Source organism: Cupressus sempervirens, chromosome 6 (genome assembly GCF_028749045.1).
Source record: "Cupressus sempervirens isolate cs-2001-9-10 chromosome 6, ASM2874904v1, whole genome shotgun sequence".
Lineage (NCBI taxonomy): Eukaryota > Viridiplantae > Streptophyta > Pinopsida > Cupressales > Cupressaceae > Cupressus > Cupressus sempervirens.
Genome location: NC_143123.1, coordinates 250,763,116 through 250,788,401, shown reverse-complemented (window position 1 = coordinate 250,788,401; position 25,286 = coordinate 250,763,116). Strand labels below are relative to the sequence as shown.

Below are 25,286 nucleotides of genomic sequence, written 5' to 3'. Positions count from 1 at the left end.
GGTAGGCATCTTCTTATGGGTTGTGATGCAAAAAACAATCCTAAGAGTAGATAGATTCACAAAAATGGGATTTGAAGGACTGTTTAGATGTTGTCTCTATAAAGAAAATTCAGAGACATCTGAGAACCTTCTCTATAATTGCCCATTCACTCAAGAATGTTGACATTAGCTTCATCATAAACTTTTGTGGTCTTCACCTCTCCCCAAGGATTTAAATAGACACCTATTAGGGTGGCCCTCCAAGCATAGGGTAAGTGCTATGACAAGTTTTGGAATATATCTCCCACAATACTAATGTGGGAAATTTGGAAAGAAAGAAATAGGCACATTTTTAGTAATTTAGAACCCAGGATGCAATCCCTTTTAAATAAGGTTGAAGCAAGAATTACTAAAGTTATGAATAGCTATCTAAGGAAAACAACAAAAACTTAAGGGATTTTCTCTTAATGGGATGGATTAATGAAAAAGAATGGGCTCATCTCATTAACCCCTCATTAATATATGAGAAGAGAGATCAAATAGCTAGGAAAAATTGTAACTAGGAAGCCGCTCCAATGGGATGGATGAAACTAAATTTTGATGGTGCTTCTAGAGATCCTCCAGGGAAAGTAAGAATAGGATGTATTATTAGACTAGATATAGGTGTGTGGATAGCCAAACGATCCAAACCTCTAGGAATTACCTCAAACAATATAGTAGAATTAGAAGCCCTTTGAGAAGGATTACAATTAAGTCTAAACAATAAGATTACAAAACTAATTATAGAAGGAGATTCTCAAATTATTATTAATGATGTTAGAAAACATCAAACACTGAACTAGGTGATGAATTCTAAACTTGAAGATGTTCTTAGTTTAATTGACCTATTTGTAGATATCAATTTTCAACATATATATTGTGAAGGCAACATAAAGGAAAAAAAGTTAGCAAATAAAGGAGTTGAAGGTGAGGATTTTATCCTACAATCTTGATGATTAGTTTCCATTTTAATTAAATGGCGTGATCCATTTTTATCAACTAACTCTCTATCTCATAATATAATTGTCTTTAGCACTTTTCATTAAATATAGTATTATAATTTCTAGGTAAACCCTAACTTTGAAGTACTTTAACCTTTAATATTTTGTAACACAGTAATTATGAGTAGTTAAGCCTATGTACCGCCAGGTTTTGATCTCATGGGAAATGTAATTTTTCCTTTCCTTGTATGCATTTCTAGACTCTTCTTCTAACTTGGAGGTTATTTAAAGGGCCTCTTCGGCTCTAAATATTGTTGCATTTTTTCTTGTCTTTGTCTCCCTTAGATTTTAGATGGAGTCTGACATTTATCTATTTCATTTGTTGGAGGTCTAAACTATGGCATTTAGGGGGTTAGTGAAGCCTAAACATTGGAATAGGATCCTTAAGCCACTAAATGATTTATCGAGGTTTTCAATTAGTTGGGTCGCAGGCGAGAATTTTTTCAACTATGATTACACCTTGCACACTAGAAGTCTATAATTGGTAATTTTATAGGTTGTCTAGCTAGGGAAAACATAGGTAGTGGTGAGATCATTTAGCTCTATCAAGATGTTTTTGACCCTACCTAGTTAGTAGGCTTGGAGGAAGTAGTGCTTAGTATAGACTAGAAACTCAAAATCCTGCTTCCTGAAGTGTATATGGCTCATCCTCTGGGTAGCTACAGGCTTGCTAGTGTTGCTAGGAGACCTTCTTTGTATATTTGGGATAAGATATGATTTTTCTCAACTTGGCTAAAAATGGAGGCTAGTATTCATTTCTTGCTTCAATAGAGGGAAATTGTGGTAGACCAAAGTAAGGAGTGGCTAACCCAATTTCTCTAGTTGTTTGAGGCCTACATTGAGCTTGAAGCTTCTTTTGATGATCTTGATAATCTAGAATTTATACTGCCTAATATGATAAAATCCAACCAAGAGGAATTTTTATTCATATTTCCGCTAGGGTCTAAAGTAGATGATTTGGACAAAGCCACGAATATCATAATGGTTTGCTAGAAGAAAGAGGAGGAGACTTAGTTTGGTTGGAGGTTCCCTATTTATTTTGGCTTCGTCGAATTGCCTTATTATAGATTTAGGGTTTATCCTTATAATGTAATGTTTTTTTTGTGCCTCTACTAGGCATCTTAATGTATCATCATTTTTTTTAATAGTTAGCAGTAATCTTCCCTATAACATAGATACTTATGTATTGAAATTATCAGCAATATAAACGGATTATGCTTTTGTTATGTTGCCTCTCTTTCTCATGGGTATAATTTTCTTTGTATAAAGTGCTCTGAATTCTAATTTTAGTTTAGTTTGCAGAAAACACAAATCTAAAATGACTTTATCTTAAACATAGTATCTAATACTAGCATTATTATGAGAATCATAGCTATAAAGAGTTGAGGTTTGATAGGCAATCTGGTATGTAATCTTGCTCTATTTTAGTTTAGGTCTGGTTTTTTGGTCTTTCTTTTCATCTTAGGTTAGATCAATTATGTTCTTTAGGTTTGTCTACATCCATTTTCATTTAGCTTTTTTCCTTTTTCTCTCTAATCTTTCCATTTATAGGGGTGGTAATTGGGTAAGTACACCAAGATGGTGTACAAAAAAGTTGACACCCCCCCAAAAAATAAATAAAATTTTCAATAACCCAATCAGGTTATGATAGGCCAACACTGGGGAAAATGATAATAAAGAATTGATGATTTATAATGAAGTTCGATTGGTTTATATGTAACAATCCGAGAGCATAAGCTTGTGAAAGGTGTCCGAGCAATATGCTATCAAGGGATGTTAATTATGAATTGAGCGATATGGTTGAGGCTACAACACATGAAATTGAATTCATGAGAAACTAAAGAAATCCTGGTGATAGGAACTATCACTTCCTGGCGACAGGAACAATAGAAACAAAAATAAACTTTTAAGAAATAACAATAATAACAAATGTAATAATTCACAAATCTAGCTAATCTAGAGGAAACAATTCCAATACCAGGCATATGACTGATCTAATATAATAGTTTACTAATATGAATCTAATTTTTCTATATTGATTTATCTCCTAATATGATAGCAAATTTAGAATATGCTGGTCATTATTAAAAATCTGTACTGAGAATGTGATAATCTTTCTTACCCAGCTATGATATTAATCTGCCTGCAAAACTATTTATGAAAACTAACTATTGAAATGAAGGAAAATCTTATTCTATTAACAAACTCAAACAAACCAAATGTAAGCTATTGAAATCACCAACATTCTTCAGAGTTGGCCCTTCCTCCTTAGTTTGCTAAGTGATGAAAATCAAATGGTTCTTCCTCGAGAAATTTCAATCATGCAATGTTTATATTATTGATCAAAATGTTTTTTTTCCATTTTCTGATATTACATAGCACATATATTTATTTGTATTTAGCTTACAAATATAGAACCAAACAAAATGATTTTATTTTGCTAAAAACCAGGGAATATGAGGGTATGTGCAAACTTGCTTTCAGCCTACAAATCAGAAATTGGTTTGTTAAAATGGTGGACATATATGGAAGATATTGTTGCTGCTCATATCTTCACAAATGATTAGTATAAAATAGAAGACAACTTATAATGCTAATACCCACGTACTCCTTTGGTGGATAAAAATAGGTTTGTTATTAAGGAAACAATAATCATGCCCATGCCGTAATATCCAATGTTTTGCAACAACAATGTTGTCTTCAACCAAAAATGATTTTAACAATATTTGAATTTGTTTGAAGTTTAGTGGTTCTTATTTTCACATGAGACTATCTCATCTCCTTAGCAACAATGCTTAATTGGATTCTCTATTGTCCACGTATGAATTCAGCCAAGCTGGAGGAGTTCTATGTTAAGCTAGTAATAGTAGCAAAATATAGAACAAAATTTGAAAATTGAAATCCAAACCCATAATAGTAAACCAAAAAAATCACATTTTGAAAATGGCCTCTAACTTTTTGTGGTATTGTAATTGGGCATGTTCTGGACAATACCCATGTCTTGGATTTTTGAGATTCATTCGTATCTATTCACAAAAGGAAATGCAAAACCGACTGTCCTTATTTTTAGTTGTCAATTATTCCTATTTGGTTCTTTCTAACATACTCCTTGGTCAATACTCTTGGAAGGAATAATGCTTTAAATTGTTGAGGAAATAATGAATGCCAATAAGAAATAGCAAGCAATACATTTCAAAGTGGATGGAACTTTGTATTTCTGAAATAGCTATAGGAAGATGCATAGCGGACAATAGGAAGAACCATAATTTGTTAGATAGATACAATTTCATCTATTTGTTCACATATTCTATATAATAACTATATTAAATATTACTCATAAATATTTGGTCATACGCAACATAGAGGAGAAAATGGAATAGAAGATGGGGATTGAAATGAGTGTGAAGGCTTATATGAAGGTAAAAAATATGGTATAATTTGGGACATAAAATGCTCTCATCATTCCCCCCAACTTAGCTTATTGCACGTCCTCGTGCAATCATTATGATCATGAGCTCTTTAGTTTTAACTAAAAGCACTTTAGGTTTATGATTTTTAGCTTTGCCTCCAGCCTGAACCATGATAACTCATAGATGAACACAAATCCCTTTCTTTTCTTTACATGAAAAGCTTTGTTATGTTTCTTCTTCAATCGGGATATCACTTTCCACTTTTCATTAGGTGTTTCTTTTTTCTCTTTTCTTTTTCTTTTTCAATTTTTTTTATAGCATCATGCTTCAAAGGGTTACATATAGGAGAAGTTTATCTCAATTTGCATAAGAGAAGTTTAAATGGGCGAAATAGGAGAGATGAAAGACAAAACAAAGGCTATTATACAATGGATATTATGGATAGTAGGATGGGATTATTAAGGATGATGGATGGAAAATAAAAGGATGGCAGTCCTCCCCCAAACTTAATGGTTGACCGTCCATGGGAAACAATGAGAGGATAGGGTGTTGCATAATGATCAAATATAATAAGCAATACAAATAAAGTTAAGAGATAAAATAAGGAAAAACAAAATCGATTGTTTGACCAACATGCATGGGTAGAGAGACCAAGGTGCGAACATAGAGTAACTTAGCAATTGTCGCCACCAAAAGTACTGAAGCAATCAATAATGAATGAAGAAAGGCATCCAGAATGGCATTGCAACATCACAAAAGACCACCATCTGACTGAAAGTAACAAAGAGAAGACCACTAGAAGCAACCAAAAAACTAGGAGAGTGACTGCAATTGACATCAACTGAACTAGTATAGATCATATAGGAAGTAGCACATTCCACTGAAAACACCTCAACTGAATAGGAATCTCAGACTATGGGTGATCAAAGATGTAAGGACCACACCGAAGAGGAGTAGAGCTATAAGAGTGCGCAACAGGAGGTGCCAAGAATGAAAGAACCACTGAAACCAATGAGTGTTCCTGAAAAGAATGATTAGTAGAAAAACCAAGAACACCAATTAATGCATTATTGTATTTTCTTCTCTCTCTTTTTTCCTCTTTTTTTCATTTTTTTAAAATAAATTTTGATAACGACAAGTGACCGCTGGCAAGCCAATTTTCAATCACTCATCACTTAATGGTGTTGTAAAATAGTTTTCACCATTAAGGATTTATTTTGCAGTTGACATTTGCTAGAAATTGATTTTCAGATATTAACTAGCCAACAATGCCTAAAGGTTTTCATTGTTGGATCTTTTGTTTTTTTTTTTCATTTTTTCATTTTTTTGGATTTTTTTTCAATTTTTCAACAACTGCATAGAATGACCAAAAAAATGAAATCCTGACATGGATGATGAAAAATGATACCATCCAAAGCTTGATTTTTTACCATGACCACATAGAAGGCATTGGTGAGACTTGATTACATAAGGAACTTGAAATGATCTCCACAAACTACTATACTAGAAACATTTTTTATCTATGTATCTCAAACCACTAAATCTAAAAACTAGCTGGAGAGCTTCTGAGCATACTGGGACACTTGGGTAAGAGTATTACTCACAAGGATGATGATTCTCATATTTCTCTACACTAATAGAATAAGATGACATCTCCTAAAGATATGAAACCCTATTCTTGTGAAGCTTGGGAAATATCCATTATATGAAAATGGAAAGTTTCAAGTAACACACCTTCATTACCAAATACATGAGTACGGAGTGAAAACCAATAGTAGTCACCAATGTGTCCATAGAACTCCAGAGAGACACAACTTGAGGAAGGAGTTTAGTAGGTGGCACTATATTCAAAGTATCTTCATATGTGTTTTTGAATAATCATGAATCTCATAGACCATGCTACATATTTTCCTTCATGTGAAAAAGAAAATTTCATCTCAAGGTGGTAAACACCTTATGCCACAATCTTCTTGTGATCTCCAATAGTAAAGCGCAAGCAAAACTGATATGTTCCAGATAGCTAGCAAGCCCACACAATGTGAACAAAGCCAACATAGTGTGTTATGCAATGCTTATGTAGAAAAGCATCATTAATTGGTATTTGTTCTAAGATCATTACACCACAACAAGCGACCTGTAACCATATTCTCAAAACCAAGCATATCAAGCATAGTAAAGAAATATCATCCATTTAATAACTCTATTATTAAGTAGGTTATTAAGTTTTACAAATGATAGATAGAGTTATTACTATGAATAGATACTTGATAGAATGGATAAATACAAATAAACTCTTGTGTTCATATAATAACAATGTGAATTAACACTAGAACACATACCTTGAATTATGGAGACATCAAATGTGGAAGTTTGTTAAAAGAACCAATAAAACAACCAATGAAGCTTAATTTGAAACCATCCAAGAACCACAAGATTGGAGGGATTCCCCCCAACTTAAATTCATGCTACAAAGTCATGAAATTATTAGGACAACCAAAGAAATTAGGTAACCTGAAGAGAGTAACACATCTTTTAGAATTTTGTGAGGCTTATTGAATGATAGATAAATCAAATATGTCAATAATTCAATGGATGTATTCCCAAATTAACTGTAAGTTATAAAAGTATAGGGAATTCAAATCATCCAAGGAATCAAGAAATCAATATGTGTAATCAATGAACGATCAGTTGGATATACAAGAACCAAGAATGAAAAATATATCTATGATAGTAATACTTTGATCCTTGCTAAATAAATGAATCATCCATAGTGTATTTGGTCATCTTAGGACAATGACGTCAATAATGAGGAATAATGATCATCCAGTTTTAACATTTTGGTCATTAATACATAGAATCTCGTATGATTGTGCTTAATCAATTATTGGTCCCAAATCAACAAGTATGTGAGGGATGCACATTTTAACCACAGGCCTCCAAAAATCAATATGTATAAGTGAAAAAGTAATAAAATATAGATATTGGAGGATTTGGCAGCATGTTTGTGGAGTATGGAATACATATGGCTTAAAATTACTTAGTGCATGATTGATATTAACACACATACTCATGAGTCCACTAATTAAAATTGATGCAATTTTAAGTATGGGCTCATTTATGGGTATTTGAAATTCACTAAGTGGAAAAGAAGAACAAGGTTGATTATAATTCAATAAGTAATATTGTTCTTCTAATTTAAGTAAACCAAAATCACATCCCTTAAGTGCATCAATATATTCCAATGTCGATTTACCAAATTCAAGTACATCATTATATGGTAAAGGGATATGTGAAATTTTATAGGTAATATTAACCTTATTATGAAGTGTTATATGAGACAATATAGTTGCCTTTGATGGATAGGATGGAGTCCAATGTGAATGGGATAATGAATATGGTAAGAAGTGTGAAGGAGATAAAGTAGATGGGAATAAGAAGGATGGGTGAAATGAAGATGGTAAGGAAAGATATGGTAGAATATAAGAGGGATATATGGGTTGTTGTGAGCATACATGATTACATTCGTTGTGCATGCTAGGTGGAGAAGTAGATTTTGAAGAAATATATTGGATTTGTAATGAATTAGAGTGACAATACATGTTACCAACATAATGCATACCTTGATCTTCTTGGGTTTGTGCTTGAGATTGTTCATCCATTATAAGGAATACTTGGTCACTTCCACCCTTATCATGGTAAGGATTAGAAATAGCTTGCATCTCATTCACCATGTGCTTGTAGTTGTTCAAGAATATATATTGGTCATCTTCCCTATAGCAATTAGAACAACAATTGGTTAAATGTTCATCCTCAAAATCACATTGCTCTAAGAATTCATCAATGATTTTCTCATGTTCAAACATAGGGATATAATTATTGCATACCTCTAATATGGGAAGATCAAGATCAATAAAGATACCTTCATTAGGTAGAGAGGGTATTAAAATATCACCTTTGATCGACACATTTTACCCACCAAGTTCTTCTTTTGTTTTTAAATTTGAAGACGAGAATCTAGGGGCACTAGCCACTAGTGGGGTCAAGGGGCAATGCCCCTTATGGGGTCTTGGGGTAGTGCCTAAGCTGCACTCCCTATCACAGTATAGGGTAGGGTCTAGGGGTGGAGCATCTGATACCAAGCACATTTTGCCTCTTGTGATCCTTTTAAATTGTGCATTTTTGAAGCAATTTTTGCCCAAATTTGATGTACTTGAATAACCTTGAGAATGCATTATTTTAAACATTTTTCTTCAAAGTATGCTTTTCTTTATCAATAACTCACAACAACTTATGATAATGTAAAATTTAATTAACTTCTAAAGCAACTAATGAATTTAATTTCTAAGCCTACTTGCAAAATCTAAAACAAAACTCTAAAGCAATGCATCTATATGATTTAACCAATGCAAATTAAGATTAATTACTTAAGCAAGGCTAGCAATTGCAGAATCTTTCATCCTATTGCATTGTTCCTAACTCAAATCATCAAACTAACATGCCTTTGACACCTTTCCCCAGCAACAATGCCAAAATGATAGGCCAACACTGGGGCAAATGATAATAAAGAATTAATGATTTATTATGAAGTTTGGCTAGTCTATACATGTCAATCCGAGAGCGTAAGCTTGTGAAAGGTATCCGAGCAATATGCTATCAAGGGATGTTAATTATGAATTGAGCAATATGGATACGGCTACAACACATGAAATTGAATCTATGAGAAACTAAAGAAATCCCAGTGACAAGAACTGTCACTTCCTAGCAACAGGAACAATAGAAACAAAAATAACAATAATAACAAATGTAATAATTCACAAATCTAGCTAATCTAGAGGAAACAATTCCAATACCAGGCATATGACTGATCTAATATAATAGTTTACTAATATGAATCTAATTTTTCTATATTGATTTATCTCTTAATATGATAGCAAATTTAGAATATGCTGGTCATTATTAAAAATTTGTACTAAGAACGTGATAATCTTTCTTACCTAGCTATGATATTAATCTGCCTGCAAAACTATTTATGAAAACTAACTATTGAAATGAAGGAAAATCTTATTCTATTAACAAACTCAAACAAACCAAATGTAAGCTATTGAAATCACCAACATTCTTCAGAGTTGGCCCTTCATCCTTAGTTTGCTAAGTGATGAAAATCAAATGGTTCTTCCTCAAGAAATTTCAATCATGCAATGTTTATATTATTGATCTGAATGCTTTTTTTCCCATTTTCTGATATTACATAGAACATATATTTATATGTGTTTAGCTTAAAAATATAGTACCAAACAAAATGATTTTGTTTTGCTAAAAACCAAGGAATATGAGGGTACGTACAAACTTTCTTTTAGCCCGCAAATCAAAAATTGGTTTTTTAAAATGGTGGAGATATATGGAAGATATTATGGCCGCTCATATCTTCACAAATGAGCATTATAAAATAGAAGACAACCTATAATGCTAATACCCACATACTCCTTTGGTGGATAATAATAGGTTTGTTATTAAGGAAACAATAATCATGCCCATGCCATAATATCCAACATTTTGCAGCAACAATGTTCTCTTCAGCCAAAAGCAATTTGCAACAATATTTGAATTTGTTTGGAGTTTAGTGGTTCTAATTTTCATCTGAGACTATCTCATCTCCTTAGCAACAATGCTTGATTGGATTCTCTATTGTCCGTGTATGAATTCAACTAAGTTGGAGGAGTTCTATGCTAAGCTGGTAACAATAGCAAAAGATAGAACAATCATTGAAAATTGAAATCCAAACTTATAATAGTAAACTAGAAAAATCACATTTTGAAAACAACCTCTAACTTTTCCATCATCCAGGTTCTAAAGATTCTTCCATGTGGGATTGCAATTGGGCATGTTCTGGTCAATACCCATGTCTTGGATTTTTGAGATTCATCTGTATCTATTCGCAAAAGGAAATGCAAAACTAATTATCCTTATTTTCAGTTGGTAATTATTTATGTTAGTTTCCTTCTCAACATACTCCTTGGTCAATACTCTTAGAAGGAATAATGCTTTAAATTGTTGAGGAAATAATGAATGCCAATAAGAAAAAGCAAGCAATACATTTCAAAGTGGATGGAACTTTGTATTTCTGAAATAGTTACAAGAAGATGCATAGCGGGCAACAAGAAGAACCATAACTTGTTAGATAAATACAATTTCATCTATTTGTTCACATATTCTATCTAATAACTATATTAAATATTACTCATAAATATTCGATCATATGCAACATAGAAGGAGAAAATGGAATAGAAAATGGGGATTGAAATGAGTGTGAAGGTTTATACGAAGGTTAAAATATGGTATAATTTGGGACATAAAATGCTCTCATCAGGTTATTTGAAAAAGTGAAATGTTGAGCAGGATTGGTATCGAAGCCTCACCATTATAGTTTACAAAACCCAATTAAGTTTTATAAACTATATATTTTTATTGTTGTCTGCGTTTGAGGGCATTATTTTACCCTCAAACAATAGAAGCAGTGTGAATTGCAAAGAAGGCCAGCAAAACTCGATCGAGTTTACCATAAAAATAAAAATAAACTGATTGCATCTCCATCCATGGCACCCCACAAAAAAGGTAATTCTTCATTCTATTTGTCATTTATGTTTTTTTTTTTTATCAAATTTTATAATTTGGTTTTGTAATTTATAAGTTTCTTAATTATTTTTAAAAAAATTTAATATAGATGCAGCAAGAAATGCAATAAATTGAGGGAGAGAAGAAAGACCACCTCCTACACAATCAACCCCTCCACCTATCATGACACAACCACAAAACACTCCCCCCATTGTGACACAACCACAAAACCCTCCACCCGTAGTGACATAGCCACAAAACCCTCCACTCAATGTTCTCATTCAACAACCACTACCTCATATAAATCCTCAATGCATACAATTACATAATTTAAGTACTACACAAGAGGACCTCATAAACTACCTCTCACAAAATAATGCTAACATCACCCAAATGGTCAATAGGTTGCGATCACCTACACTTGATCACCACTCAACCCTAGCGAATACACTTGAATAAGTTAAAAATGCAAATGATTTTTCTAAGGAGGTTACGAAATGGGGTACATGGAGAGATAGGTGTCACGCATTTTCCAATGGGTTATCATATCAACAAGTGAAAGATAAAGACATAAAGAAAGGTACCATATTTTCTCTTTTCACTGATCCTATATCCGACAACTCCTTATTACACACAACTAAAACTTTTCCTATTCATTGGTGCGCTCATGCTAGGATGAGATCATGCTTTTGGGATAGGTGGTATATGGTATTTGATCTACCACCATGTAATAATTATGAGGTGCCTTTATATTTTTTGAGAAAGCTATATTGTGATTTCATCCTTAGTGAGAAGCCAAATTACTTTGACATCCGTCAATTCTAGGGTAGAGGGAAAGGCTCTGTACAGGATAGACCTGAAGCTCATAGGATAGTACCACAACATGAGAGGAGATGTACAACACAAAAAACCATGCCTCATGTTGTGATCCAATCAATTGTAAAGGAGTCTATTGATTTACAGACTCCTCATGGGGTTGCATCATTCATAGATGTTATCATTCAGCATGGCTCATAGTTAGGTGGTTTTCATTCACCTATGGAACCCTAACCATCATTAGATGCACCTTTCGAGTCATCATAGCATATGACAGCTCCATCATCATCACCTATTGTATCAGGGTCATCACAACATGTAATAGCTCCATCATCATCACCTATGGCACCTCAGTCATCATAGCCTACGACAGCTCCATCAGCATCACTTGCACCACTAATGTCATCTCCACTTGTGTCACCTAAACCACTAGTGTCATCTCTTCTTGTGTCACCTACACCACTAGTGTCATCATCACTTGTGCCACCTACATTATCATCATGTGCATCACTACAGTCTTCAGGGCCCAATCAACATTTTTGTTTTAGCTATCAACACATGTGTGATGGGATAGATATAGATGCATCTTAGGATGGAGTGTCATCTTATCCATGTATACATTATGGGCATACTTTTTATTCATATAGAGATGGGAATTTCACACTCACAAATGATTTGATGGTGATGGTCTTCGGTGGACAAGGGACACAGGTTTGTTTGTTTATCTAAGTTTTGACATGATATCATTTAATCACCTAAATATCATAAAAGTTTTAAATATATATATTTTATAGATTACTCCAAATTGATATGTGAACAATATACAACAAAGGGTGCAGCAAGCAGTATGATAACACCACAGAGTACTCATTTTTCTAGAGGTGTGAGACTAGGAGCAAGAACACCCGAGGTAAAGGCTTTTAAATATTCTTAAAAGTACAATAATACATTGGCTTTAAAATGTTGTTTCTTAATTGGTATGACACTAACAACCAACTTATAGATCCTCCCCCCCAACTCTCAGTATTTCTAAATATTCTAACAAGAGAGAGTGTGATGTATAGATGAGGATAGAGAGAGGTGGATGATGAGGCATACATGTAGAGGTAGATAGGTGGAGAGGAAGGGAGAGATAAACCTATGGAGAGGAAAAGTATGGTAGTATTATGTGACAACATAGATCCAATAGAGAGTGCGATAGAGATATATATAGGGGAAAGGAGGGAGGGGAAGATACATGAAGAGAGGAATAAAGGTAGGAACACAACTATAGAGGTTAGAGAGAGAGAGAGAGAAGTATACACATGAATATTTACTCTCCATTATATTACCAGGGAGAGAGAGGTTAGAGGAGGGGAGATAAGTCACTTTTTCTACATGTTGATATTATCTCAAATTAAAGGCTTGACATCACAATCTTCTAATCTATGAAAAATGATATATATATGATAGGGGTGATTGTTTAATTCTAGGCATAACAAGTGGGAGTTTAAGTGGAAAAGAGTGAAAGAGTTAAGTAGGGAGAGAAATTAATTACTGGATTTGTTAAGTGGAGGAGGACATGAAGGGAGGACACACTTAAGGCACAACGCAAATGGAAAGAGGAAGAGTTAAGTGAGGTAAATAAATAAATAAAACTAATTAATTTCCACCAAGTATTAATAATTAGGGATTAGAATACATAAAAATTTACTCAATTGATGAAAATTAATGAAAAGGGACAAATTAAACAACTATTTATTTTTTCTTAGAAGAAAAAGTAAGATAAAAGGAATAAATAATTAAAATTATTGAATAAAAGAGAGAACGACATGCCATCAAACAAACAATAAAAAATCAATCCACCAATGTAAGGGAGTTGTTTGTAAAAAGCGTCGGTGCAGACCTTGGCCAATTTTTAGTGCTTGATATTAGAAATGATTGGAGAAAGAAGGAAAATAGGCTTTTGACTTTTCTTTGAAGATCAAATTCTAATTTTTTTCAATTTTTTTCATATTCAATTCTCTAAATTGGTCACAATATGATACTAGTTTCATTGCTTATGATATCAAGCCTACCAAATTTGATCTTAATAGACTTATTAAAGAATTCAATCAAAAGCCTATTAGACAACTTACATTTTAATCTTAACAAGGGGAAGTAGAAAAAATACATACAATAAATAGAAGAAAGAAAATTGTTTTATTTTTAATTTTTAAAAAACTGTAATTACAATAAAAATATATCAATTATAATAAAAGAAAGATTGCACACAAAAGACAACTACAACTTAAAAATCACATAACAAAATCCTAACTATACCTCTTTCCATACATATGTATCTTGGAGATATAAAAACCACATTTGTCAACAGTTGGTAAAATACAAAATGACAAATAATCCAATTAAAACAGAATTCCACGTCTAAATGAGTCCAAAGAAAACACCGAAGGTAACGCCGACATAAGAATCAATGCATTGTATTGAAGTTAGAGAGAAATAATAAGCGAATGACACGTAGCTGCGGTGCTTATTATGGCAATATATAATCCTTTCGTATAAAGCGATTGGATTTTAGCTTTCGAAAGTTGTGGCAGAACTTCTGAACTCATTGCCTCTGAATCAGCGAAGTTTTTCATTTAAAGGTTACGGGACACTTTTCTTTGCGAAATTTCGTGAAATTTTTTGAAGTCATCGGCTTTAAATCGGGGGCGCGAAAGCTTTTCATGTGAAGCGAAATTTTTGGAAGATTTTCTGCATCCATTGGCGCAACATGAATTTCGTGAAGAATTTAAGGATTCATTGGCTCTAAATCAGGGCGAGAAAACGCAGATACAGTGATCGGTTATTTGCTTTGCGTATTCGCGCAAGAATTTATGTATTCATTGCCTATAAATCAGGGTGCAAATTGTGAGAGAAAGCTACCAGATTTTCGAAGGAAGGAGGAAAAGCGGGTGAAAGATGGCAGTTCCAGTGGATTTAGAAGGCGGATCGTGGAAAGAAGAAGACAATGTGTTGTCCAAATCTTTCCGCTACGGCGAGGGGGCAGCGGAGGAGGAAGCCGCCCTCAAATGGGCTGCTCTCAAAAAGCTGCCGACTTATGACCGCCTGCGGAGCTCCCTTCTCCGCCATGTCGGCTCCACCGGTACCCTCGGATATCAGAATGTTGATGTTACCACATTAAACAATAAAACTCGCGGCGAATTCATCCAGAGGCTCTTGCAGGTCACTGAGGTCGACAATGAGCAGTTTTTGTTGAAGCTCAAGGAAAGACTTACCAGGTTACAATTTTTTTCTTTTCTGTTTTTTTTCTTGCTTTGAATGAAGATTCAGTAGAGTAGATGAATGATAAATAGCTAATATGGATTTTACAGGGTGGGGATTGTGATGCCTACAATAGAAGTTCGGTTTGAGAATTTGAATATCACTGGGGAGGCCTATGTCGGAAAGAGAGCTCTTCCCACGCTTGTCAATTTCGCCATTAATACAATCCAGGTATGCCCAAATTCTGTCCTGCCAAGGGTTTTTTCTGCCTTTTTGAGATCGGATTAATAGGTTACAAAGTGTATGCTTCTAAATTTGGATTAGGGAAAAATTTTTAAGGAGTTATGATAAATTTCAATGCATTTTAAACGGCAGGAATACCAGCCTGCAATAGCTTTTAGTTTTTTTTTTTAGGAATTGAATATGCAAACCCTGATACATATTAGGGCTCATCTGAAGAGTATAGATTAGATATAAAATTAGCAAACTGGGTAGTATTCAATCTGTCTTGGCTGCATATACACTGGTAATATCTATCTTGTGAAGTTTCATCTAGTAGTTACCACAGAATTTTACTTAAGCTAAGGAAAATCTTGCTAAGCTGCATAAAAACCTATGAAGTATGAACGAGGAACTCATGTTTACAGCTTACTTGGTTTTCATGGTGGAAACCTTAATGCACCAGTCGAGAACACTCCCTTCACTGTGAATATGGAAGAAACGAAGCTTCCATCTTAAGATTTCTTAATTATACATAATTTAGGGCTTAATTATCCTATAGACTACATAAGGATCAGTCTAAAACAAATAAATAAATAGATTAGCGAAACATGCCAAACTCTGAGTATAATGCCCACATTACATAAACATAATAATAATAATAATAATTTAATAAATGTTTAATGCATAGGCATAATTAACCAAAAAGTCGGTATTAATTTTGGAAAAGTGGGTTTAAAACTAACTAATAAATAATTATATAATTATTAAACATATTGAATATATAAATTATTTAAAGGACATGTTATCTATGATCAATTATATAATACCATTCTAGCTTTGGAGATCTAATAGAAGAAGAGAAGGTAAATACGTATCATAGACTGAAATCTCGAAGTCAAGAATATTCATATTTTTATATTCAACTGTTTCCTTCCAGGTTTTCATTTTGTCTATAGGTTGCATATAATACATAGGGTAAATGCATTTTGGATTTTCAGAGGTACGTTATAGTGCACCAAATTTGCCTCGGGTGTGGACTTAAGTGCATTTTGCATTAAGAACATCTTGGATGTGCATCACCTTGGTATGCATACCGTAACCAATATACTGTGATGTTTTAAAAGATTGCAAGTTTTGCAAGGAGTCTCGTAAAAATCACAGTTAAATCAACATTTTTGGTTAACTGGCAGTGCTTTTTAAGCTATGTTGGTCTTTTCCATTGTTATTCTGGACTTGAAATTGAGGACAGTTGATTTTGATTTGTTGGGCTTCTAACCTGTCAAATATTACATTTTCCAGGTAGGTTGAAACCTTTTTCTTCTATTACAATTGTCTGCCTTTGTTGCAGCTATAAGTAATAAATACTTGTTAGCGTGAAAAAACAGACTTCTTTAATATTTTATTTAAGCTTGACAAATTATATTTGATTTCTTTACACTAGATTCTGAGGAACAAAGGGGAATGGAACCTGTATCTGATGGTAGCTTGTCTGGTTAGAGGACTTCGTGTACATCCTCTTGCAGGAGGATTATAATGTAATAGAATTTTAAGGTATTCTCAATTAACTACATTGCAATCGATGTTGTTGTGCAGGGTGTTCTCGACTATCTGCACATATTTCATTCGAAAAGGACAACTTTAACTATTCTTCATGATGTAAGTGGCATCATAAAGCCTTCACGGTGAGTTCATCGTCTTTGAAATTGAAGATGTGCAAAGTGTAGAATCGTGACACTTGTTTATCTCTTATAACCTTTCATTGATCTCTTCAGGATGAGACTTCTTCTGGGTCCACCTGGTGCTGGTAAAACTACGTTGCTAACAACTTTGGCTGGAGAACCTGACCGCAGTTGCAAAGTGAGTAAATTTCTATATATTTATATAGGTCAGAGAAAGGATTTGTTCTATAGAGGGATGGTTGTGAATTTCTGTCAGTATGTGTGGATGCATTTGTTGTCAGTAATTAGTCCTCCCCACCTAAGTCAGTATTGGTCAACCACGAAATATCTTATAAAGCAAATATTAAGGAGATTGCATGTATTTTCAGATATTTATAACACTAGCTTTCTCTTTACAGATTGGTGGCAACGTTACCTACAATGGACACTCGTTAACAGAATTCGTGCCGCAAAGAAGTTCTGTTTACATTAGCCAACATGATTTGCATTTTGCAGAAATGACTGTGAGGGAAACGCTTGATTTTTCTGGCCAGTGCCAAGGAGTTGGGTCAAGATATGGTGAGTGCTTCTGCAGAAATTACTCACAATTGTATTGTCTTATCATTTCTGTACCCATATTGAATATACGTGGTTCTCACAGATCTCCTGCAAGAACTTTCTAGACGTGAGAAGCAGGCAAACATCAAACCAGATCTAGATGTTGACGTCTTTATGAAGGTAGATGTTGGTACCAAACATATACTTTTGATTAAGAGTTCCTAATGAACTGATCTGCTCTCTAATTTATGCCAAGTTTGACACTTGATCTGTGTAACGGTTACAGGAAACTGCAATTGAAGGCTAGAAGACTAGCCTTGTCACAGATTATGTGTTAAAGGTTGGATTTCAGTAGTCCCATGTTAGGTAGTACAAATGCTTAATAAGATTTGGATTTTAAAGATTATAATAGTACCCTTGATTTCTTTCAGCTTCTAGGACTGGACATCTGCGTTGATATAATAGTAGGAGATCAAATGCGCTGTGGAATCTCTGGAGGTCAAAAGAAGAGAGTCACCACAGGTGTGTTTTACATTGAAGGAAATAACTTTCATGAACATTTTAGTTATGATAGCAAATTTTGAAATGAGGATTTATTATGTTGAAACAGTCGACGTACCCAGCTGGTGGATTTGGGCATATTGGTGTTCTCCATTGTCTTACAGCCAAAATGCCCTTGCTGTCAATGAATTTCTAGCTCCCAGATGGAACAAAGTAAGTGAATTTGCCTTTATTTAAAAGGATCATTGTATATCAAGAGTGGACAATCATACTAAACATTTTATTTCATCTCATATATATTACTTGTATGTAGCCAAGCAGTACTACCTCAAACAAGACATTGGGACATGAAATAATAGAAGCTCGTGGATTAATTGCCGAAGCTAGATTATATTGGATTGGTGTTGGAGCACTAATTGGGTTCTGTATAATCTTTAATATTTTACTTACCTTGGCTCTAGCATACCTCAATCGTGAGTCTTGGATTTTGTTAAGATTTAATTATCTTTTTCTTATTTCCCTTTTAATTTACATCTACAGCGGGCTCTAATAGAATCTTATTAATAAACAGCGTTGAGCAAATCACAAGCTGTACTATCTGAGGATATTATTGAAGAGAAACAGGTAAACAGAACTGGAGAAAGCAACCATGGAGAACAACTTAAGTCTGTTGATTTGACTTCGGTGGTAAAATCCAGAGGTATGTCATGATCTCCACTCAAAATCTTTACTGTGTGTGAAGTTCTAGTCTACTAAAAAACAAGTTCCTCGTTTTAGACAGACTTAAAATTAAAATTTAGAAAGGTAACAAGATAAGCTAGATCTTTCTTGTAAGCCTTTTGCGTACTTATGGATGTGTTAACCTGCCACTGGAAAAGATACGAATGTCTTATTCAACACTTCGAAAGAAACATATATTTCATGTTGAAAATGCAATTATCGATTCCGAACGTAGCAATTGAAGGTGGTTGAATGTTAAAATATAAATTGTGCGCGTCGTATGAGAGAACATTGTAACTAAAAAGTATTAGAGAGAGGCCAATGAACGTGTGTTAATTTGTGGATGAAAACTTGAAAATTTTCAGTTTCTCAAATAAAATTTCTAGAAATTGATTGACAAATAGATCAAAGAGATTGTAACATGTTGAAACTCCACGATCATAAACACTACTTATAATTTCAACTGTTATGATATGAAAAAGTTAGCATTGTTCATTCACAGAATGTAGAATATCTTTCAGGCCATGCAGATTTGTCAAAGAGAAGAGAAAGTCTAACTTCAAGCCATTATAGAGAACTGACTGATATTCAGCACTCGGTATTTCGGAAAAAAGGAATGGTCCTTCCTTTCCAACCATTATCAATTGCTTTTGAAAACATCAACTACTATGTTGACATGCCACAGGTGAGTGCAGTTAGACTTTGGTTGATCAAATTTAATTAATTGATGATAATTTTGACATTCCCAGCTTTTATCAAATTTAATTATGATGGACTTAATCGATGGTACTGCGTTAGGAGATGAAAAATGAAGGTGTGGATCAAGACAGGTTACAACTCCTTTCCAACATAAGTGGATCCTTCAGGCCAGGGATGCTTACAGCCTTGGTTGGAGTGTGTGGTGCTGGAAAAACCACATTGATGGATGTCTTGGCGGGAAGAAAAATAGGAGGATACATTGAAGGAAATATATGCATATCTGGGTACCCTAAAAAACAAGAAACATTCGCCCGCATCTCAGGATACTGTGAACAAAACGATATTCACTCTCCTAATCTCACAGTATATGAATCACTCGAGTACTCTGCATGGCTTCGACTTCCACAAGATGTTGATGAGAGAACTAGAACGGTGGGATTTTGAGCTCTACTCTTTGCATATATACTTTCAATAGGTGCTCTTTCTGTGATGAAACTAAATGCTTTTCTTGGGGATTTCTCTTTTAATGACTACAGATGTTTGTACAAGAAGTGATGGAACTTGTGGAGCTTACTTCACAAAGGAATGCTTTGGTAGGGCTTCCTGGGCTAACGGGTCTTTCTACAGAACAAAGGAAAAGGCTTACCATAGCAGTGGAACTTGTTGCTAACCCATCCATAATTTTCATGGATGAGCCAACTTCGGGATTGGATGCTCGGGCTGCAGCTATAGTCATGCGGACTGTACGCAACACAGTTGATACTGGTCGTACAGTTGTTTGTACTATCCACCAACCTAGCATTGATATTTTTGAAGCTTTTGATGAGGTAAATTTAAACACTTCTGTGAATTGAGTACTGTGAGTCATATAATTGTGTCATTTTGGATGAAAGAAGCTAAGTACTGTTGCGCTTCCAAATTGGGAACAGGGAAGCCCTCACAGACGCTAACCAATGCTTAATGTTAACTTGTTTGGATTTTTGACTTGCAGCTTCTGCTCATGAAAAGAGGTGGCCAAGTGATCTACGCAGGACCGTTGGGTCGGCATTCTCATAAACTCGTTGAATATTTTGAGGTACTGTTGGTGTTTGTTCACTTCATGGCGTTTGTTCACTTTCTATTTGTTGCCAACAGAAAGAGTAATGATTTATATTTTTTGTGTGATTAATTAGGCTGTTGAAGGTGTTCCACCAATTAAAGAAGGCTATAATCCAGCAACATGGGTGCTTGAAGTAACCTCTATATCTGCTGAGGAAAGTCTTGGGGTAGACTTCGCGAATATATATAGACAATCTGCACTCTATGAGTATGTACATAATGTTTGGAAGTTCCTTTAGAAGGAACTTTTCTCACCCATATATAACTAATAAGTCCTCATAAAAAGTGAAAAATTGTCATGTAATTGTTAACATCATTTTCTGTTTTTCAGATTGAATCAATCCCTAATTAAAGAACTAAGCAGCCCTGCTCCAGACTCGAAGGATCTAAATTTTCCAACAAAGTATGCACAGTCTTTCACGGTTCAATGCATGGCATGCTTATGGAAGCAGTCTATGTCTTATTGGCGAAATCCACACTATGTTGTTGTGAGGTTTTTCTTTAGCACAGTGGTTGCACTGATATTTGGGACCATATTTTGGGACCTCGGGACAAAGAGGTTGGTTTTTCTCTTGACTGGTATAAAAGATTTGCTTTGCTCAAATAGAGCCCACCTGAGTTGAGTTCTACAAATTTCCAGCAATTTCTTAGTGTTTGCCCCCTAAACTAGAACATGTTCCGAAACAGCAGTCACCTGTTATACCAACAAATTACATTGACAAAAAAAAAAATTAGATTTTCAAGTTACGCTACAATATTTTCCATGGGAAGTCCTGTCTTTGATTCTACTAAAATATAATATTTCTAAAAGCTCTCCAAGGCGTTCTTGAAACTTTATTTCTGTTTTAAGTTCTTATAAATAGTTTATTATTTATTTTGACAGAGGCAATCAACAAGATTTATTTAATATTTTGGGAGCACTTTATTCTTCCGTTCTTTTCATTGGAGTAAGCAATTCATCAAGCGTGCAACCTGTGGTTGATGTCGAACGGACCGTATTCTATAGAGAAAGAGCCGCTGCGATGTACTCGGAATTCCCTTATGCCTTTGGACAGGTACAGTAAAAGATATTGACATAATTTTATTATATTGTGTTTGCTATGCAACCTCAACTTAACCAAATGACAGTCTCGTTTATTCGTGTAGGTGGCAATAGAGTTTCCCTATGTGCTTATGCAGTCCATAATTTACGCTCTCTTGGTCTATTCCATGGTCGCATTTGAGTGGACGGCAATCAAGTTTTTCTGGTTCCTCTTCTTCATGTATTTCACGTTTCTATACTTCACCTTCTTTGGGATGGTGACAGTTGCCATGACTCCAAACTTCTCTGTTGCAGCAATCGTTTCATCTGCATTTTATTCTACATGGAATCTCTTTTGTGGCTTTCTCATTCCTCGGCCTGTAAGCCTATCTCTTTAAAACTTTGAACAACAATTTATTTTTTGGGTTCAAGCAATTTTTACTTATTATAGTTAAAAATCTAAAGCAGTTTCTGATGTTTAATAATGCAACCAAGCCTATTCTATTTGAAACAGAAAATTCCTATGTGGTGGAGATGGTACTGCTGGCTCACCCCTATTTCTTGGACACTTTATGGTTTGGTTGGATCTCAGTTGGGTGATGTAGATACAGAGTTTGAGACAGCAGATGGAAAGCTAGCGGTGTCGAAGTTCATAGAAACTTATTTTGGAATCAGACATGACTTTCTGGGAATTGCAGCATTAGTGATTGTGTGCCTCCCTGTTGGCTTTGCCTCGCTGTTTGGCTGGGCCATTAAGTATCTTAACTTCCAAAAAAGATAGGGATTCCATACAAGCCTGTGTACATGACAATCATCTAGTTTGTTAGATTATATATCTCAAGAATTTGACAGGATTGTCTCATCCAACCATATGTGGGCAAAAATATTTGCTTCAATTGAGGTCATGTAAAAAAAAAAATTGTCGATAGGTCAGTATAACTCAGCTTTTTTGTGTCTATGTAACCGTCATTTTATTGTTATACAATATTCAATTTTGTCTATACTTTTTACTTCTTTTATCTGCTTTTCACCCTTTTCCTTTCGCTGTAACTGCAATGTGTGTCGTCTTACAATCTTAATTAAGAATTTGAACCCCAAAAATTGCCTGCAGTGCATGACCATCGTCTTAGTCATGGTGGAAGAGGTGTATGGGAATTTGGATTGCTGTAGTAACATAAAGGAGTCGACAAGAAAATAAAATGTTACAACGCATCTGTAGCGCCCCACACACTCACATACGACTCGGTTAACTTGGTAAAGTCTTGATTTCGTTGTGGTTTTGTAGAAAAGTAGTTTCTCATCCATGGGAGTGTGATTACACTACCCACAGCCTTAATCTTCCAGGACCCACCCATGAAATATGCACCCCCATAGTCACTCAAGAAGAACCTTGAAATTGGGCCATTCTGTGCTGATAATTTATCGAAGTGTTTTTGAGATTCGTGAAGCTAGGATATGTGTCCAAGGAAAAGATTTTCCCTCAATGCTGACTGCATATTTCTGTTGAACTTCCTTTGGAGATTGCATTAGACAGGGCATAGGGGATTTTCGGAGATTGCCAATAGAATAATCTAGAAGGGAGCTATACCTTTCTATTGTGCTTCCTTTAAGTGACCGACAGAATAGATTAAGCTGTAATGCTGTGAATTATGTTAATCATTGCACAGTTTGAGAAAGGAATAGATGTCGAGATGTGGATCCTCATCACTTCATAACCTGTCAAATTTTGGGGCTGCAGTGCCTTGTGGCAGTGATTGATCAGAATTTGCATGGGGAGCAGACAGCAACAATAATACAGAGTCAGGGAACTCTGATAGGTCGCAGTTGACATATTAGCATGTTGTTTCTGCAATTGACCCATATTTTGCAATATGGTATTGAGAACAAGATTATTAGGCAAGGGAGGTTGAGGTGGGTTGCCTCCACCATCCAGGGGAGTAAAGGATCCATCAGTTCCAACCCCTTGATCAGGCCCAATATTAGCGCCAGTATTTTGTGAGTTGCATTCCAAGGGGATCTTGTTCACATTGATACTAGGCCCTGTATTACGAGGTAAAGGATCAACACTTATTTTGACATCTACAACAGCTAGATAGAAAAGTTGGTGATAGATAACCAAAAGACGATGAACAAATGGTAATAAACGAAATAACAAGAGTATGAGCAAGAGAATATGATATGCTAGAGGAAAATGAAATGGCACGAGACGAGGAAACTCTCCTCCGAATACACAAAGTCTGGGCTCAATGGAATAAAGGCGAGAGTACAGCAAAGGTGGTGAAGCTGCAATGCTATGAATGGTGAGACATTGTGAAGATCTGTCCAAAACCCAAAGAGGAAGACCCAAGTTCAAGAAGAAGCACAATAAAGCATGGAAAAGCTATGTGATTGCCAAGAGAGCTGTGAAAATGTCCAAAAAGGTCAAATGAAGCCAATGAATGAAGTTTCAAGAGATTTCGACATTCTCGATGTCGATAGGCAGCAGCAAGAGGCGTTACATTTCAACCACTTGTGTAAGTTGAATACACACTGTGCAGATGTCCCCGTAGCGCACACGTCTTTAGTCAAATAGGCTGCATGATCAAGAATCTAGACGGGAAAGTGACCAAGCAGATGAAGGGATGTTGGAGGCTGACATAAAATTTTCTTTTTTCAGCTACATTAGGAGAATCATGCAATGATGAATTTTACATAGGGTGCAATTTTTGATGCGACAGTCATACTAGCTGCTGAAATAATTTATACTTAAATCAAACTGTGATCTGTTGGCATTTGAATCCGATGACCAGCCCTAATGGGTGCTTTATGATAACTTGTACATGGGTGACTTACCCTTCGTTCGACAAGCTGTCTGGTGGTTGAAATAGACTCAAAACATAGTTACGAAAGAAGACTATCCTGACCCTTTGTGCTCATGTTGGGTATTGAAAACCTATTCCTTTCTTGGAGGTTTCAAATAAAGTTTTTTGTGTGTCTATGTGTCTCCTGGAAGCATCCTGTGAAAATCAAGAGACTTCCTAGCGGTTTATCAAACATAGGATATCAAGTACATTGGGATTTTCTAAATTGCTGATATGTGCTTTACAAAAGCTAAAAGAACTAATGATTTTCTAATTTAAGATAAGTGGTACCAAGGGGGCTGGTAGCTCTTATATATTATTGCCACAAATAAAATTACATCATACATGTGGTGTTGGAATAAGCAAATCACAACACTAACATCAATGACTTTTCTAGTTCCATTTTGTGAAAACAGATCATGATACCTATATATGAAGCTGATAAGACAAGACAAATCAATCTTTCCCACAGGATTTTTGAAGATAGATCATGAATGCTTCGTTCTGTGTTCCATTTCTTGTTTGTTGAAACCAAAGTAAGCAGACAGCAATCCCGTCTCACAGCACTCATCAATTTCATATAACACATTAGACACATCAGGCCAATTGTATTCAACCATAAGCTGCCTTCCAATTTGAAAACCGCATTCTCTTCATTTAGATGTCTGAATAATTGGGGAGAAGAACCATTTATATATCAGACCATCATGTACATGGTTTTTCCCACCAAAACCAGCTCCAACTGCTATTTGTATTACATGTCTTACCCTTTTTGGCTGTACTTGAATAAGTGGTGACATGGCTTATCATTTGCTTCCTCTCTGCATATACTGTTAATGTTTGTAACTTCAGGAGACACTTTTCATACC

At 34.9% G+C, this 25,286-nt stretch overlaps 2 protein-coding genes across 3 annotated transcripts; both read left to right on the top strand.

Annotated features, from left to right (window-relative positions):
* Nucleotides 1–14,419: 14,419 nt before the first annotated feature.
* On the top strand, nt 14,420–18,019 carry LOC149552187 (pleiotropic drug resistance protein 1-like). The gene is made up of 6 exons (XM_089787691.1): nt 14,420–15,117; nt 15,211–15,331; nt 16,916–17,004; nt 17,095–17,179; nt 17,400–17,559; nt 17,642–18,019. Exons 1-6 carry the CDS (start codon nt 14,798–14,800, stop codon nt 17,761–17,763), a joined length of 897 nt encoding a protein of 298 aa, XP_089643817.1. The 5' UTR covers nt 14,420–14,797; the 3' UTR covers nt 17,764–18,019.
* LOC149552186 (ABC transporter G family member 36-like) lies at nt 17,661–22,578 on the top strand. 2 transcript variants are annotated; one of them, XM_089787690.1, is made up of 15 exons: nt 17,661–17,718; nt 17,825–17,878; nt 17,970–18,060; nt 18,149–18,252; nt 18,353–18,512; nt 18,611–18,739; nt 19,281–19,444; nt 19,558–19,890; nt 19,995–20,285; nt 20,450–20,533; nt 20,631–20,764; nt 20,888–21,115; nt 21,440–21,611; nt 21,703–21,957; nt 22,092–22,578. In XM_089787690.1, exons 3-15 carry the CDS (start codon nt 18,015–18,017, stop codon nt 22,356–22,358), a joined length of 2,367 nt encoding a protein of 788 aa, XP_089643816.1. In that variant the 5' UTR covers nt 17,661–17,718; nt 17,825–17,878; nt 17,970–18,014; the 3' UTR covers nt 22,359–22,578. The 2 variants fall into 2 exon arrangements, with proteins under 2 accessions (XP_089643816.1, XP_089643814.1); XM_089787688.1 differs by lacking the exons at nt 17,661–17,718; nt 17,825–17,878; nt 17,970–18,060 and having other exon boundaries at nt 18,087–18,252.
* Nucleotides 22,579–25,286: the final 2,708 nt, after the last annotated feature.